The sequence below is a fragment of the Prionailurus viverrinus genome, chromosome B3, assembly GCF_022837055.1.
Source record: "Prionailurus viverrinus isolate Anna chromosome B3, UM_Priviv_1.0, whole genome shotgun sequence".
In the NCBI taxonomy this organism is placed as follows: Eukaryota; Metazoa; Chordata; class Mammalia; order Carnivora; family Felidae; genus Prionailurus; species Prionailurus viverrinus.
The window spans coordinates 41,257,194-41,270,477 of record NC_062566.1 but is presented as its reverse complement, the minus strand read 5'-3'; the positions used below and the strand labels follow the sequence as shown (position 1 = coordinate 41,270,477).

The window sequence follows — 13,284 nt, the reverse complement described above, 5'->3', positions numbered from 1 at the left end:
CAAGAAGTTACTAATGGGCTATAAATTTCCTTTGGCCGGGGCCTCCTGTATAACTTTTTGCACTTCCCCTCCGACCTTAACCAATTCCTTGGAATAGTTTGATATAATGGTAGCTTTTTACACTCACTTTGCAGCTTGAAATGCTATAGCTGGGCAATAAGGGTGAGGGATGGAGAGGGAGTGGAATAAACCTATGTTATCCAGCTGCCTCTGGCCCTACCCAAGTTTATTTTCAATTTCTTGTTGACGTGTCAGTTTCTTAACATAAGTTCATCTTTCCTTCCTATATCTGTACCTCCCTGCACACTTACAAAACTGTTTAGGGCATTCTCTTCCACCGCACCTGTACCCTCATTGCTTCTGAGACATTCCTTATTAAAAGAAGGGAGCAAAAGGATGAAGAAAGAGAAAGAAGGAAAGAACCCTTTTAAAATATTTATACAGATTCTCATTAGTCCTGGTAGTTATGTTCTATAAAGTGTCTATGAACATTGAATTAGTGAATACTGAACCACTGCTCCTAGGGGAAACAGAAGATTAGGTTCCTGTGAGCCTCTGGTCACATGATTTTCATCAACTAATCAATAAATACATACCTTGTTTTACTTGTGTTTCTGTTTAGAGACACCTTATTTAATACATATTGTTGATTCATTAACATTACATTCATGGCCAACAGCACTATACCTCATGCCTGAATGAATCTGCAAAAATATGTGTTTTCTCTGTAAGATATGTCACAGCCTTTGTGCGCTTAGGAACACTACCCGGCACATTCAGCAGTATGCTTGGGGGCCATTTCACACAGTAAAAATCACCCCAAGAAAGCACACCTACTAGATGGTGAGGAGTCTGTTTTGGTAAGAAAGCTGAAACAAGAAGCAGAATGCTGCCTTTTTTTTTATCTCAGTGGAGAATGTGTGCCTTGAGTGACTCAAATTTTTTGCCACTTTGCACATATCCAAGATTGACCCTGAAAGCATAGCAAGTACTGATTTTGTATTTATAAATAAATTTTAGTTAGTAGGTGAGTTTGCAAATATGAAAGTGTACAAATACTGAAGATCAGCTAAACCCCAGAAACTTTATATTTCGTTGTGTTTTGAAAACAATAACGATCATGTCTGTCTTTGAACTTGATATAGCTACATAATGAGTGGTGTAAGTTTGGAGGCTATTAGGATAAAACTGGCATCAGTTATCTCAGTGTTTTCTGTTTGGTCTCACACCTACTTTTAGTTTTTTAAGGCAAAAACTGAACAGTTTGTGAACTGAGAATTATCTGGGATCTTTGATAACATCTTAAAACCAACTCAATTTGTTAAGGCTACTTTTAATTTCTCAACACCTTTCCATTGGGAAAGTAGCTACTGATATACATCTTTCATTCCTACCTACTTTTTAAGTTGATAATTCTTGCCTTCTTATATGTTTGAATGATTTTTAGTTTTATTGTGTCTCTATCTTTTATTAATAGTGCCTGAAATCCTTTTTGGAAGTAGGTGAAGTATTAGTAAATACATTTATTGTTAAAAAGAATTTCACATAACTGTTTCTTTACGATGGAGAATGTCTATAGACACATCTTCCATACCAAAATTAGAAAGAAGAATCTTCAATTTGGAGTCAATCATGTTATACTAGGGAAAATCTTACTTTGATTGGCCATTCTTCATACTTGGAACACAATGTAAATAGAAAAAACTTACTAATTTTGAAATTATTCTTCCATCTAATACTATGCATTGGTTCCATAGGCTTTGTAGCTGAGCAGTTTCTAAATAACACAGCCACTCAACTGACATACCATGGATTATGTGAACTAACTTCAACGGTTCAGGAAGGAGAACTTTGTGTGTTCTTTCGGAATAATCATTTTAGCACCATGACCAAATACAAGGTATGATATAGAAATAGCTATTTAATTGTTATTCTAAATTAAAGAAGCTGGATTTAGAGATGTCTTATGATCTACTTCAAAATAAAAACAAATTCAGCATAATATTCTTTTATTCATCAGATTATGAAGGTAATTATTAAATACTCCTTTAGGATGCAATGGATTCACAATCTAAGTGTTACTTCAAATCAGCTTTTGTTTTAAGTCTCAATCCCTTTTTCACAGATTACTGCATTAAAAAGTATTATTTCCTAGGAAAAAAAAATAAACATAAACCTTAGAAATAGAACTAGGATTGCTGGTAATGATGGATGTGTATATTTGAGGGTTAAAGGAGGTTAGAAGAATAGGATCTGTCTTTATGATGGTGTTTACTATTATTAAAGTTATCAGTGTGACTTTAAATTCTTCTTATGCCATTTATGGCTCTGCCAAAAATCTTACTGGTTTATCCTTTTTGTTATCTCCTCATCCATCTCTTCCATTTTTACAGCTGCTACCAATGAGGAGTTTATCAACTTATAGGGAGGCTTCTGTGGTAGGATACTGCCCTGATCATGTCTGTAATATACCAAAAATGTTCAGTAGCATTCAGTGCCTAGAGGATAAAAATGCAAGGTATTTTCTACTATCCTCTTTTGCCAACACTTAGCTTCAGCCATATAGTGTGTCTGCTCATTAATAATCCTGTATCTTTGGGGTGCCTGGGTGGCTCATTTGGTTAAGCATCTGACTTCAGCTTGGGTCATGATCTCGAGGTCTGTGAGTTTGAGGCCCATGTTGGGTCCTATGCTGACAGCTCGGAGCCTGCTTCAGATTCTGTGTCTCCCTCTCTCTTTGCCCCTCCCCCATTCACACCCTGTCTTTCTCTTTCAAAGACGAATAAACATTAAAAAAAAATTTTTTAATTCCTCTATCTTCGTACACACCTTATACTTTCCCATTTCTGCACTTTTGCTATCATTTCTTCTTAATTCCTTTTTGAAGAGATCTCATTCCTTTTAGCCTATCCATATTTCACCTATCCTTTTTCTTTAAGTTTATTTTTAATTTATTTTGAGAGAGAGAGAGATCAGGGGAGGGGGCAGAGAGAGAGGGAGAGAGAGAATCTCAAGCACTGTCAGCATGGAGCCCTATGTGGGGCTTGATCTCACAAACCATGAGATCATGCATGACCTGAGCCAAAATCAAGAGTGGGACACTTAACTGACTTCAGCTCAGTTCATGATCTCACGGTCCATGAGTTCAAGCCCTGCATTGGGCCCTGTGCTGACAGCTCAGAGCCTGGGGCCTAGTTTGGATTCTGTGTCTCCCTCTCTCTCTGCCCCTCCCCTGCTCGATCTATCTCTATCTCTATCTCTCTATCTCAAACATTAAAAAAGATGTTTATAAAAGAAACATTTCAGGGGCGCCTGGGTAGCTCAGTCGGTTAAGTGTCCAACTTCAGCCCAAGTCATGATCTCACGGTTCATGGGTTCGAGCCCTGTGTCAGCCAGCCCTCTGGCTGACAGCTCGAAGCCTGGAGCCTGCTTAAGATTCTGTGTCTCCCAGGGCCTCTGGGTGGCTCAGTTGGTTAAGTGTACGACTTCAGCTCAGGTCATGATCTCATGGTTTGTGAATTTGAGTGCCACTTCAGGCTCTGTGCTGACAGCTCACAACCTGGAGCCTGCTTCAATTCTGTGTCTCCTCTCTATGCCGCTCTCCCGCTCATGCTCTGTCTCTGTCTCTCAAAAATAAACATTAAAAAAAAAAAAAAGATTCTATGTCTTCATCTCTCAGCCCCAACCCCACTTGTGCTCTCTCTCAAAAATAAATAAACATTAAAATAAAATTTTTTAAATAAAAAAAAGCAGCATTTCAAATTCACTCCTTAAACCAGTGGTTCTCAACCAGATTGTATGCTAGAACTACCTGGAAGCTTTTTAAAAAATAACCAATGCCCAAGAGCCCATCACCAATTCAATTAAGTCAGAATGTCTGGAGGTAGGGCCTAAGCATCTGTATTTTTTAAATGCTCCCCAGGTGACTTAAATGTTCAGTCAGTTTTCTTTTCCTGCAAATGTGCCCTCTTTCTCTAAATGAAAGTAAGCTGATTTGAAGTCAGAAATCAAGTCTTCATATTTGCTTCAACACTTTAATCAATGAATTGCACAAAGTGGTGTAAAATAATGTTCTGTTTGCTTATATAAGAATGCTCTAAGCAGTGAGTAATATATGGAACTGTTGAATCACTATATTGTATACCTAAAATTAATGTAACACTGTGTGTTAACTATACTGGAATTAAAATTTTTAATTAAAAAAATACTCTAAAGCCCTAGCTTCCTGTTTTATTAGTTATAGCAGGCATTCATTTGTATTGCTCCCACATTTGAGGTGTATGTGTGCTAGGTACAAGCCCAGAATCATCCATGCTTTTCAGAAATTTAAGGCCCCAAAACCTCAGAATCAGAATTATTGCTAGGTAGTATATAGTGCTTAGTTGTCTTGCTTTATCTGATGTCTTCAAGTCCACACTTCATTCATTTACAAATATCTATCAAGCCTGATTATGTCAAATATTTATTAAACATGATTATGTCTGGGTGCTCAGCCGGTACTAGGACTGCAGCCTGAGCAGGGCAGCTTTGGATCCTACCATTTAAGCACCTCCTAGTTTGTCAAGAAACATATGTTAAATAATTGTACAAATAGTTATTATTTCTATTGAGGTATACTATGTAAAGGGTACATAAACATGCTGTGGGTGCCTTTATCAGGACTTAGAACCGAGTTGGGATGTCAAGAAAAACTTCCTTGAGAAGGTAACATTTAAACTGAAAAATGAATCTTTTAGTTTAACCAGTTAGCAAAAAAAAAAAAAAAAGGATTAACTAAGCATATAAAACCTGTGTGCAAAGGCCCTGAGAAAGGAAAGAACTCTTTAAGGAATTATAAGAAGGCCTGTATGAAGCATAGAAAATAAGAGGCATGGTATAAGGGTAAAGAGATAGGTAAGTACCAGACCTTGTATAGAGTCCTGAGTTAAGAAGAGAAACACATCTTGGTCTCCTGATGGTCTAGTGGTTCTTTGTGTTTTCTTTTCTTTTTTTTTGGCTTAGCAGGAGTGAGATAGTTCAGTGGGAAAATAAGATCTCTGGCTGCCTCTCCAGACGGAACTGTAGATGTTTTTCTCTTTTCTGTCAAGGCCATGCCCCTGACCAGAAGTCCTTTACTAGTCAAGCTAGGTATTTCCACTGTTTCTATGTGGTTGGGGGAGGGATGCCTCCCCTCAAGACTTTCTACCATGTGTCTATTTCTGGACTAAGTATACATTTCTGTGAGATAATGATAACTCATAGAATGTGTACATTCTGTTTCTCTGCTTCCACATTTTTCTCAGGGAACCTTATTTTGTGGCTAAACAGTGTTTCAAAGATGATGTGTTATCTTCCTGCCCCCCCCCCCCCCCCTCCCTTGTACAACATCAAGGTGCTTTGGACTTCGAGGCAAGTGTGGATGTGGATTCAGTTAGGAGTCTATTGTGCAGGGCCAAGTAAGATGTTATACTGACTTGGACTAGGATGGTAAAGAAATGGAGAGTAGAAAGATTCCATAGACATTTAGGAGATATAATCAACCAGATTTGGTGATTAGGATATAAAAAATAAGAAAGAATGTTTTCTGGATTCTGCGCATGAAGAACTGGATAAATGGTGGTGTTCCGGAGAACACTGGATGAGGAGAAGAGAAACATCATGAAATCAGCCTTGGAACTGTTAGAGCTGCTTCCAAGGCATTCCTCCAAGTGGAAATGTTGGGTAAATGGTTCAAGACTGGAATAATTTTGGGGTATAAATGGTAATTTGGGGAAAGGATGAGATTCACAAGGTAAATATAGAAGAGAAGAAAAGAGAAGGCTTAGGACAGAGATTTAAGGAGTGCCAACATTTAAGGATCAACTAAAGGAATATGAACTAGCAAAGGAGACTGAGAAAGAAAAAAAGAAAAGGAAAATCTGAAGAGTATGGTATCATGTAAGCCAATGGGGAGAGAGTATTTCAAGAAGAACAGAGATCTCACTTGTTAAATGCTGTTGAGAGGATGAGAAACATGAGAACACTGGGGGGAACCTGTCCATTGGTGATGGATTTCATTGATATCTTTTAGAGAATGGCAGCAGGAAAAACTCAATTTGAATTGGTTAAGTGATTGGAATGTCAGGAACTAGAAACAGATTATAGGAAACTATTTGAAACTGTGTGGGAGCATAGACATAATGGCTCATAGCTGTAGTGGCATATGGAATCCAGAGGGTTTTTTTGTTTTGTTTTTTGTGTTTTTAAAAAATCTTTTTAATGTTTATTTTTGAGAGAGAGAGACAGAGTGCAAGCAGGGGAGGGGCAAAGAGCAAGAGGGAGACACAGAATCCAAAGCAGGCTCTAGGCTCTGAGCTGTCAGAACAGAGCCCAATGCGGGGCTCGAACTCATAAACCTTGAGATCTTCACCTGAAACGATGTCGGACACTTCATCGACTAAGGCACCCAAGCGCCCCTGTTTTTGTTTTTTTCATGTGAGAGACTTGGTCATGTTTGGACTCAATAGAGTGAGAAAGCTTGAAGATTCGGGAGAGGAGATAATTGATGTTAGAAGGCCCCTAAGAAGGTGAGATAGGATAGAAGTTTTCACAGGTGAAGGGGATTAACCTGTGATTGAAAAAGAGATCTGTTCATTGTAAAGGAGGGAAGGAATAGACTATGAGTACAGCTACGGGTAAATTTATAGATTTGGTGGCAGGAACTAGAGAAAGCTACTGTTTGAATGCTTCTAGTTTCTGTGTTGTTTGGAAGGCAAGATCCTTTACTAAGACTGAGAAGGTAAGTTTGGTTCCAGATTTGAAGGAGGTAGTTTGAAATAGTCTTTATAGCACCTGGGGGGAAATTCTAACCGGAGAAATTGAGGATGGTAATTATTACGTGAATATGCCTCCTCTATGATTTTTCTGTACACGTATTCATCAGAGTATAGGCAAAGCAAAGGTAGCTAGTTTATTATTCTACATTTGGGACTTTAAGTGGGTACAATAAAGAATAGACAAGCAAAGGAATTGAGGAACATCATTCTCTACTAAGGTAATCCTGTTTTTACAGAAGAAATAAATTGGAACAACAATCTTGGTGGCCAGTCACTAAGGGAAATACTTACTTTCCCTTTTTTACTATAGTGACCACCAAACTGAAACCGTAGCACTGTTTTTTTTTTGCTTTTTATTATGAAAAACTGCAAACTTAGAGAAAAATGAGACTAATTTAATGTGTGCCTATTATACTGATCAGTTTCAACAATTTTGACATTTACTGTTTTCATCTGTTTTTGTATTTTTGCTTATATTTCAATATAAATGTCTAGACAAGGACATTTTTCTTTCAAATCACAGTACCATTACTGCATCTAACAAAATTAACTATTATTTTTAGTATTATCTAATACCCAAGCCATATTCAAGTCTCCCATTTATCTTTCAAATGGCTTTATCGATGGTTTGTTCAAACCAGGGTCTAATCAAGGAACATACATTTGGTGAAGTAAGTCTATTTTAATATCATGCAAATTTTGTGTTTTCTAGGAATCTTATGGGCCTGTGAACATATTTATTTATGTCTCATTATACTCCTCTCAGTCCTATTTCCTGTATTCCCATTAAACTATCTTTCCAATCATGAGTGTCTATAAGACACTGCTTTACGTCTGGCAGAGTACCTAATGAATACATTCTTCGTAAGAGTCTGAGACATTTTCCCTCCTCATTGACCCAATGGCTGATCAACTGATTTACAACAAAATCTATAACATTTCTTTGGCTGTTGGTGTAGAGCTAAAAGCCCTAAAATAGAATACTTAATATAAAGTTTAGGAAAGGCATTCCTCCATCATGGCATCCATTAGCTTGAGAAGGAAATAGGATATAAGATTGTGACCTTGTTCTATTAAACCTTTTCAGCATTGAAACTATTATTCTCTACCACTAATTCCTGTGTTGTTAGAATTTCTGTAGTTCTTTATAAATTTGAGCCCCAGGGAGTCTGATCTAATAAGGATATAAGCAAGGAAAAATTATAAAGCTGCTTTTTCAAATAAGATATGGCTGCTTTTAATATTACATTAGGTCTTCATGACATTTCACTTTTGAAGACGCTCAGATTTTAGGGCCATTTTATGCATTCATATTTAATGATCATTTCTCATCTTCCTACCCCTGTGAACTCTTTGGAATACCTATAATATAAATACAGTTGATCCCACAGAATTCTAGATATACTTTCAACAAAAAATAAATTTAACATAGGGATAGAATACTTTCTACTACAGATAAATGGTGTCTATAACTAGGAGCCTATAATAATAAATGCTGGAGTATTAAACTATATAAATGCCAATAATAAATTGGTAATGTCATACATGTCTGTAACTCTGTTATTTGTGGGGCTTATTTTTTACTATGATTTGCAGAAAGGATCTTTATGCTTTCTGATACCCATGTCGTATCATATGCCATTATCATCCCCGGACCAAGCTCTACAAGGAGAAAGTCCATAGGGCAAAGGATTACCTAGGAAAGGTTGTCATCTACAATTGTTTTATTGATTGTACTATTTCTTTAGGAATTTACTAAACTCTAATTGATGTGTAAAAATCTTTTTTCATTTAAAGTCTTTCAAACTCTAGAGACATATGAGCTAGGACTTTTATTTGACCACAGGGAAGGTATATGTCTCTAGTATTTTAATGTCTCTAGTATTCATCCTTGTTCTGACTCCTCTTTTTAGGCACTGAATAGAGAGGCAGGGACAAATTCTCTGTTAGGTTAAACTTTTTGATGACTCTATGTAAAGCATTGAAGACTATAGATATTTCTAAAACCTGTACCTCGACAAAGTATTCTCTCTTTACTAACTTTATGATTCCATATTCATAGACTATTTATTAGGCCTTCTGCCATTGCACAGTCACAATAGATGGGTTAGTCAAATTGATATTGTGTTTTTTTTTTCCTGAATACTGTCTACCAATCGACCTTACACTTCCCAACTATCTAACATAACATGATCTGTGGTTTTTATTGCATAGCTTCTCATGACATTTTCCCTAACCATAGATATTAATTGACTTCCTGTTACTGGAAAGTCCTCTTATCATTCCTAGTTTTGTGATTTACCATTACTAAATCCTGGACAAGTACCTTTGCTGTTTATTCCTATTGCTAGCAAAGTAATCAAGTACAGCTCTTGTTAGTTATTTGTTGTAATAACACTCTCCGTGATTCCTTCATTAAACTCTTCATCCCTCATCTGTCCATCAGGAACAAGTAACATATACCCCCCCAATTTCTGCTATCTCTTATGTTACTTTGCTCCATATACTACCACTTAATCTTGTACAACTAAACTGGGCAGATCATCTTGGCAAATCCGTATTTTGAGTATGTGATCCTATGAAGATCTTTGCTTTTCATCAGCATAACTAGATTAGGATCTGAAAGCAGCAGGAAGAGACCCACCCTAGTGAGAGAGCAGATGCTTTCAGTGCCATTCCTGTGGTTCCAGGTAGTAAGGTGACTTTTTTATCCAGGCAAGAAATTTGAAAGTATAAAAATGAGTTGTAAATAAACTACCTCTTTAGTAGAAACAGACCTTTGTAGGTCTGTTTTGCTTTTCATATTGTCTATATAATCATGACTTTTAGATTCTTATATATATAATTATATACGTAAGATTTAATTATTCCATTTTATTCTTATGATCCTTCTCCATTCTGCTTGCTCTTGAGTAAGGTAAACTACTAATTCCTTGGCTGTTTATAGATCACTTGGCTTCTAGATCTTTGGTTTATATAATGACATCTGTGTAGTTCTTTCCCCATCATGACACCCTCTTTTTTTTTTTTTGTGACGTCCTCTTAATCATCCCTTATCCATGTCAGCCTTCATATCCATGTCTTTTATATTCATAACTGTCTATTTTATTTATTTATTTTTTAATTTTTTTTTAATGTTTATTTATTTTTGAGACAGAGAGAGACAGAGCATGAACGGGGGAGGGTCAGAGAGAGAGGGAGACCCAGAATCTGAAACAGGCTCCAGGCTCTGAGCTGTCAGCACAGAGCCCGACGCAGGGCTCGAACTCACGGACCGTGAGATCATGACCTGAGCCGAAGTCAGACGCCCAACCGACTGAGCCACCCAGGCGCCCCTCATAACTGTTTATTGTACCTCTTGGTTTTAATTACTGACATCTCTGTGGAGTATATCAAAACCAGGATTTTTGGGGTTGGCTTTTGTTTGCATTTTTACTTTACATTTAGGGATAAGAAGCAAAAAATAGTTTAGGAGGAGATACAGTTCTAAATAAGTGCTAAGGCCATATTAAATAAATCTATTCTCTGTTCTTTTTGACTAAGACTATACTGGGGTTTGTCTTTTTCCATAGAAGGCTACGTTGAAGTAAAAATTCAATTAATTTAGAATTTTTTAAATTTAGTTATTTAAAAAAATTTTTAGGGGCGCCTAGGTGGCTTAGTTGGTTAAGCGTCCGACTTCAGCTCAGGTCACGATCTCGTGGGCTGTGAGTTCGAGCCCCACGTTGGGCTCTGGGCTGACGGCTCAGAGCCTCGAGCCTGTTTCCGATTCTGTGTCTCCCTCTCTCTCTGCCCCTCCCCCGTTCATGCTCTGTCTCTCTCTGTCTCAAAAATAAATAAACGTTAAAAAAAATTTTTTTTTAAATTTTTTAATGTTTATTTTTGAGAGAGAGAGAGAGAGAGAAACTGAGTGTGAGCATGAGCAGGGGAAGGAGCAGAGAGAGGGAGACGCAGAATCTGAAGTAGGCTCCAAGCTCTGAGCTGTCAGCACAGAGCCTGATGTGGTGCAGAACTCATGAACTGCAAGATCATGACCTGAGCCAAAGTTGGACGCTTAACCAACTGAGCCACCCACATGCCCCAAAATTTAGTTGGTTTTTTTTAAATTTTTTTTTTAACGTTTATTTATTTTTGAGACAGAGAGAGACACAGCATGAACGGGCGAGGGTCAGAGGGAGAGGGAGACACAGAATCTAACACAGGCTCCAGGCTCTGAGCAGTCAGCACAGAGCCCGACGCGGGGCTCGAACTCACGGACCACGAGATCATGACCTGAGCCGCAGTCGGACGCTTAACTGACTGAGCCACCCAGGCGCCCCTAGTTTGTTTTTTTTTTTTTTTTTTAAAGGTGGCTGATACATCCAAAATTGTCACATTAAAAAATTTTTTTAAGGGGGATGGGGGTGAGGAATGTAGAAACAGACTAAGATAGGTGATAGATTTTACAGTGTAGGCAGAGAGATTTTCTCCTAAATGGGAGACAGGAAAAGGTGATAGCTACAGAAATTTTGAGATAGACTTAGGTGGTATTCATGAAGTGAATCTTATATTCAACTAGCATTATGTGCCTTGCATTGTGCTAAACACTTTACATGTATTATCTCATTTAATTTTCACAGCTTCTGAGGAGTGGATGTTATTACTCCCACTTTACAACTGAATGAATAAGCTTAAAGGCACTAAGTAACTTGCCCGAGACCATTCAGAGTGTAAGCACCTCCAGTCTGACTTTCAAGCCCACACTCAACAGCTCTGCCTCTCTGGATGGATAAGAAAGCTATTTGTAGATGAGAGAGATGCTTGTTAAGTAGAAGTAAAGTTCATCTTTCAATTTATAAAATATCTTAGAAATTTCCTGGTTAAACCTACTCTGTATCACTTCATAATAAAGAAAAGAAGAGCCCAAAGACATTAAGTAATTTGAATCCAAGCTTGTCAACCAAAAATATTTGGCAGTGTTGGGGTGCCTGGGTGGCTTGTTGGTTAAGTGTCCGACTTCAGCTCAGGTCATGATCTCACAGTCTGCCCCCGTCGGGCTCTGTGCTTACAGCTCAGAGCCTGGAGCCTGCTTCAGATTCTGTGTCTCCCTCTCTCTCTGCCCCTCCCCTGCTCATGCTCTGTCTCTCTCTCTGTCTCAAAAATAAATAAAAACATTAAAAAAAAATTAAAATATATTTGGCAGTGCTTTCCACCATATTTAAAGGCTGGAATTACATAATTAATTTGTTTATACATTTGACAAGTTTTCTTCTATTTTATCAATTTACAAATTATGATGACATTGTCATGTATGTTGTTAATACAAGTAAATCATAGTCTGTATAGAACTAATTTATCAGGCTATTTTAAATGTTTATTTTTGAGAGAGAGAGAGAGAGAGAGAACAAACGGGAGGGGCAGAGAGAGAGAGAGGGAAACACAAACTCTAAAACAGGCTTCAGGCTCTGAGCTGTCAGCACAGAGCCCAGAGCCTGACATGGGGCCTGAACCCACAAACTGTGAGATTATGACCTGAGCCAAAGTCAGACGCTTAACTGACTGAGCCACCCAGGCACCCCTATCAGGGTATTTGAGATAAAATAGTTTTTCATTCTGTCTTTGGTGATCCAATTGCCTAGTTTTCTTTGTTTGTTTTAATTTTTTTTTTCAAGTTTACATCCCAGTTAGTTAGCATACGGTGCAAAAATTATTTTAGTAGTAGAGTCCAGTGATTCATCCCCTACATATAACACCCAGTGCTCATCCCAACAAGTGTCTTCCTTAATGCCCCTTGCCCATTTAGCCCATCCCCTCACCCACAACCCCTCCAGCAACCCTCAATTTGTTCTCTAGATTTATGACTCTCTTATGTTTTGTTCCCCTCCCTGTTTTTCTATTATTTTTGCTTCCCTTCCCTTTTGTTCATCTGTTTGATATCTTAAATTCCACATATGAGTGAAGTCATATGATATTTGTCTTTCTCTGACTAATTTCACTTAGCATATTACACTCTAGTTCCACCCACATTATTGCAAATGGCAAGATTTTATTCTTTTTGGTTGTCGAGTAATAACTCCATTGTATATATATATACCACATCTTCATTTTCCATTCATCTGTCAGTGGACATTTGGGCTCTTTCCATACTTTGGCTATTGTCGATAGAGCTGCTATAAACATTGGGGTGCATGTGCCCCTTTGAAACAGCACACCTGTGTCCCTTGGATAAGTACCTAGTACTGTAATTGCTGGATTGTAGGGAAGTTCTATTTTTAACTTTTTGAGGAACCTCCATACTGTTTTCCAGGCTCCAATTGCCTAGTTGGTAAAAAAATTATGAAAATTATCTAATGTCATTTATTTATTATTTTCATATAACAAAAGACTTATACATTGTATACATTAATACCTAATTTAAGAATTTAATATATGCATCTTGTATGCATTATTTTCTTTCTTTTAATAATGATGATGATATTGAGCAGTATTCCCATGATAGACATGAGCCCTT

At 37.5% G+C, this 13,284-nt stretch overlaps 1 protein-coding gene across 10 annotated transcripts in view; it reads left to right on the top strand.

Annotated features, from left to right (window-relative positions):
• Nucleotides 1-13,284, top strand: part of MINDY2 (MINDY lysine 48 deubiquitinase 2) — a 100,402-nt gene that overhangs the window by 51,964 nt on the left and 35,154 nt on the right. For 9 of the 10 annotated variants that reach the window (XR_007152885.1, XR_007152884.1, XR_007152882.1 and 6 more), the window contains exon 6: nt 1,758-1,900. The exons of the other annotated variant lie outside the window; for it this stretch is intronic. Coding sequence is in view for 2 of the 9 variants with exons in the window: in XM_047862108.1 (XP_047718064.1) it covers nt 1,758-1,900 (143 nt within the window). In the remaining 7 variants the exon portion in view is untranslated. The remainder of the gene's footprint in view (nt 1-1,757; nt 1,901-13,284) is intronic. 10 annotated transcript variants of the gene reach the window in all.